The sequence below is a fragment of the Coptis chinensis genome, chromosome 4 (genome assembly GCF_015680905.1).
Source record: "Coptis chinensis isolate HL-2020 chromosome 4, ASM1568090v1, whole genome shotgun sequence".
NCBI classification, from domain to species: domain Eukaryota; kingdom Viridiplantae; phylum Streptophyta; class Magnoliopsida; order Ranunculales; family Ranunculaceae; genus Coptis; species Coptis chinensis.
The window spans coordinates 78,343,838-78,348,689 of NC_141459.1; the positions used below are offsets into that span (position 1 = coordinate 78,343,838).

At 36.4% G+C, this 4,852-nt stretch overlaps 1 protein-coding gene across 1 annotated transcript; it reads right to left on the reverse strand.

The window, feature by feature from the left end:
- Positions 1 to 310: 310 nt before the first annotated feature.
- LOC147504924 (uncharacterized) lies at positions 311 to 835 on the reverse strand. The gene is made up of 2 exons (XM_086605409.1): positions 707 to 835; positions 311 to 655 (listed from the first exon to the last, which is right to left on the reverse strand). The coding sequence occupies exons 1-2, from the start codon at positions 833 to 835 to the stop codon at positions 311 to 313; spliced, it is 474 nt and encodes a 157-aa protein (XP_086461535.1).
- Positions 836 to 4,852: the final 4,017 nt, after the last annotated feature.

Here is a 4,852-nt window from a genome sequence, read left to right on the forward strand (position 1 = left end):
ACTCTCTAGTGTCCACTTTGTGTTTCGTGTTAGTTGTCAGTTCTTAACTATATGTTAATGGCCACATTTGATAGTTCATAACCTGCCTTCTCTCTTTGTTATGGTATCTCTACATTTTTTTGTGTTTCGTGTTAGTTGTCATTTTTTTTTGTCCTTCACTGGACTAGTCCGTTAAAGGTATAATGGTTCTAACATTATGTGTTGTCTTACTTCTTTTGATGTTTTTTACTAGTAGCAACACCTCATAGTGTGCACATGCTTTTTTAAAAAAAATTAAGCTAGGGTTAGGCAGACCCCCACCTGTATTGATTCAACTATTTCGTACATATATTTGGCCACTTGCATCATCATTTACAATACATTGCAGTCTATGATCTAGTGGAGGGACAAATTGTACAACAAAATTAGCTGCATCATGATGAGAAGCTAAATAGTCCGCAGCTCGGTTCACTTCTCTATAAACATGAGAGAAAGATATAAAAGGGAATTCCGATCTTTTCATATCTATAGCTTTTAGCATGTCCATGCAGAACCAAGGGGGTTTCTCCAGCTTGTTGATTGCATTCACAGCTCGCAGAGAGTCCGACTCGACCTCCACTTCCTTATAGCCTTCTGCTATACATCTGTGTAGGCATATGTTGATAGCTTTGATTTCCTAAAACAGCATAGACACCAAGCATCCACTGCCACTGAACCCCGCTAACACCTGTCCCTCAATGTCTCTGATAACTCCGCCTTGTCCTGCTCCCTTACTGCTCACTGCTCCATCGGTATTGGCCTTCACACGCCTGTCATTTGGAGGCCTCCACACACATTCTACTTGCCTTGGCGTCATATATTTGGGTTCGATGTTAAGTCTCTGAAACAGATCCCTAACTTTTGCCGAATCCTGGACTTCTGGCCTTAAGACTTGCAGGTAGTTCTAAAATCAATTTACAAAATAGTGTGCACATGTTGCAATACATGATATATTGTGTTTTTCTTACTATATATTAGCTCATGAGCCGCGTTTTTAAAATCATCTTTTATCTGTTATACTTCAGCATGTCTTTTGTTTATGTTGCTTTTTGTCATGAAGTTTTGCATATCTAGTATAATGCCTTGTTCATTATAGTTTTTCATTGTTAGAAATATGAATCGTCTCCAACCTATTTTGTTCAGGGGAGCTTTTTTATATTGGATATGTTCATTTCTGAGTTCAAAGCTACTCGTATTTAATTGCCCCGTACAAATTAGGTTGAAACTGACAAAATCCAATTCTATTACCTGGAAATTCATTACTTTTGTGCATTATGAATCATTTCTATGTTTGGATGATTAAGTGAGCTCTGGTAACATATCATATGCATTCTAGTTTATCTCTTAAGTTTAGTGGTATCTCGCTGATATCTTAAGATGTCTCGTTACTATTTACTTGCCATCATTGCTCCTTGGATGTAAGGATATACCAGCTTTTAGTGTTTCTCTTCCTGTGTAGTACTGTAGTGCATATCTGGATAGTTGCAAGGAATTGTAGTACCAATATTTGTACTTAGCGATGAGTTGGGAATCAATCATATATTCGTGGAAGCAACAAAATTTGAATATCTAAAGGATTTGATGTTTAAAGAGACTCTCTAGTGCCTACTTGATTCACCAATTTTTATTGATTTGTGTTGTCAAAACTTGATTATTAAGATATGATTGTACAATATCCAACAGAGTATCTCAATGGTAAAACTATCATATGTTTGTTGAGTTAATGAACATACGAGGATCTGTGGTTTTCGGATTGCATGGCTTTCTTGTTTATTCTGAGGATAAGCGGGGATACTCCCATCAATATCTTGTGGAAATATAGATTAAGAATAAGTGGCCCTTTATCTTTGGGTGTTCTTTGGAGCTCTTAAGAAGGAAAACAGAGTGTGATGTTAGTTATTATACTTATTGGTACGGGTCGAGTGCATTCGATATATTGTTTGTGGAATAGGTCGTGCACTTTTTATCCCCTTTGTGATCATATTGAACTCTTTCATGGCTAGCAGGGTATACATGAAACAAATTTTTTACTGATTTTTAATTGGATGAAAGTTTTCGAGATAAGATTGTGTGCCAATCTGGAATAAATTTGCTAGTTATGTGCATCATATGAATGAAATTGTTGTCTCGGAATTATGTAGGATTAGCATTTGTAAGCGACAATCAAGAATTTTATGCATCTGTGGATACTTTATGTGGTTTCCTCTTGCACAATATTGGTATGTTTCGACTCTTGTTACCCAGTAAATAGTACTTGATCTTATGAGCAGCTACAAGATGATATTGATGAGGAATATACGTTTGATGTTTAAGCTTTAGATGATGAAACCGTGGGTCATTTATCACTCGTCCCGTTCTGTTTGTTCAATTATAAAAAGTTGAAGATTGGATTTTAGGTGTTTGAAAGCTCATTATTACTTCAGAAAATCCCTCTCTAAAATGTTTACTTATTCATGTGGACTGTGTATCTCTTAAGTTAGTGCTTTGCTTTTGTAGAACCTCCGGCCATCTTTTAGTGTCTTGACCCCCGATGAATAAAGTCGAATTTCATGCCCTCCAATGGTTTTCAATCAAAGACACGTCTTGATTTGGATAGGACATTGTCTGTCCTAATGTAAGTATTTGGAGGTTGTATCGTGCTAACATGTGCGGTATTACTTACACATGTAAAGGTTAAGATGTGACTTGAAGTTTTCATTACCCACAAAGACATTGTAGGTTGCTAGTTACTTCGTAAACCCTCGAGGGTTAATGTTGATTATCCTTTCTATAGAGATTCATTAAAATTTGATATTAACTTATGATATGATCTGATTATAGGTGTGATTTAGTCTTTGCTTGAAGCAAATATAAAATAGGTTCAAACTTTCAGGAACCTTTTCTTCTATTGCCTTTTGATATTGTACTTTTCTTACTCTTCTTTTATTGCTTTTTGTTTAAAAGTATTGTACTCTTCTTACTCTTCTTTTATTGCCTTTTGTTTAAAAGTGTTACTATTTAATTTGCTTTGATGTAGCTATGGCACCCTAGTCAGCCCATTACGCTGCACTGTGTTACATCACAGTCTCAGGCCACTCAGCCCACGCAAGATGGTTCTAGTGTTGGTATAATTCTTTCTTAATTTTGTACTATTCTTCTTCATACTAATCTTTTACAGTTATGCTAGTGTTGGTACAATACTTACTAACAAATATCTTGTCTTCTAAATAATTATGAAAGCCAAAAAATGGGAGCCTAGAAAGAAGACCCAAAACCTAATTCTTAAGAACCACTTAGCGCGAGGGGGTGGAAAACCGAGGATAGGGATTGCTATTGGGAAAGGTAGGCATGTATGCAATTGGAGCAAATAGTGGATCACCGAGCTTGGCGTCATTGCTAGGTTTAGAATACCACCTTTTGCCCATTACTGGAAAGACGTGACTGATGATCAAAGGAAAAGTCTTCACAAGCTTGTTTTGGTAATTGATGTTTGCTTATTAATTTTTTTTCTTTTACTAAACTCTTTAAAGTATCGTGCTGAAAATTACGTCTTTATGATATCTTTGTCTGTATTTTATTTTATTTGTTTTTGTAGGAAAAGTTTGATATGGACATCCATCTACCACATGTCGAAAACCATCATTTAATAATTATATTAGGGGTCATTTCGGAGATCATAGGTGTGCCCTTCACAAGTACTACATGAGCATTCCAAATAATGTGAACAAACGCGTCAACACCCATTTAATGGTGTATCACAAGAGTCTTAGGAGAGATGGTGCGATCTGTGGGGAAACAGATAAGTTCAAGGTAAGTGAGTTTACTCCTCTTTTTAAAGAAGAGGTTATGGCGGCCAAATTCAATGTGGGAAGTGGTAGTGCTAAAGGGTTGGTTGTTATATTTATACACATTATAATAGTTCTTTTTATGATGCATTGTTTATTTGTTTTAACCCAGGATGTTAGTACGCATAACCAATACAGCCGTTCATGCCTCATCGTCAACCATTGTGCTGGTTCAAAATCTTTTGTGCAGATCCGTGCTGACATGGTACACTTAATTGATTAATTTTAGATATTATAAATAGTTTTTTTTTTAGTACTAACTTTGGAAGTTTGTCTGTCTTTTGGAATGGCACAGCCGGTTGATCCCGAGACTCAACAAGAGGCTGGGATGATCGCACTATATTGTAAGACTCATTTCAGTGAGAAAAAGGTTGGGTTTCTCAGGAAGCAGAAAATAATTATGTAATTAACTCGTACTTACCCTTTAAGTTAGCTAAATCGTACTTTTGTGAGATAGTTATATCTATTTGTTTTCTTTTCAAGAGAGAATGGTGGAACTACAAAATCAACCTACACCAGAAGGTTCTAACCCTATGACTGAAGAAGAGATTTTTGATTAAGTCTTGGGCATAAGACCTGGTTATAAACGTGGTCTTGGACATGGCGAGACACCCCCATCCCGTAAATGTGTGGCTAAATATGAGCACCCAGATGTGGATCAGTTGAGAGCAAGGGCAAAGGAAGTAAAGTCTCAGCTGGAAGAGTTGTGAGAATGGAAGGAAGCGGCTCAAGAGACATAAGCAACACACCATGCGCAAATTGAACAACAACAACGCCAGTTGGACTATCTCATGGAGAAGCTTGGTGGTCCTCCTTCAATGTGGTATCATTTATGAATTTCACTATTTTTTTATGTGTTGGTGTTGTTTGATTGGGATAAAGTTATTTGATCGGAATGAATAAGCCTCCATATCATGTTTTAGGTTGTATATAGTCCCTTCAGTTTTGGTAAATGGAATATGGGTTTCACCGTCTTATGAAATATATTATTGTAATTTTCAGGTTATGAC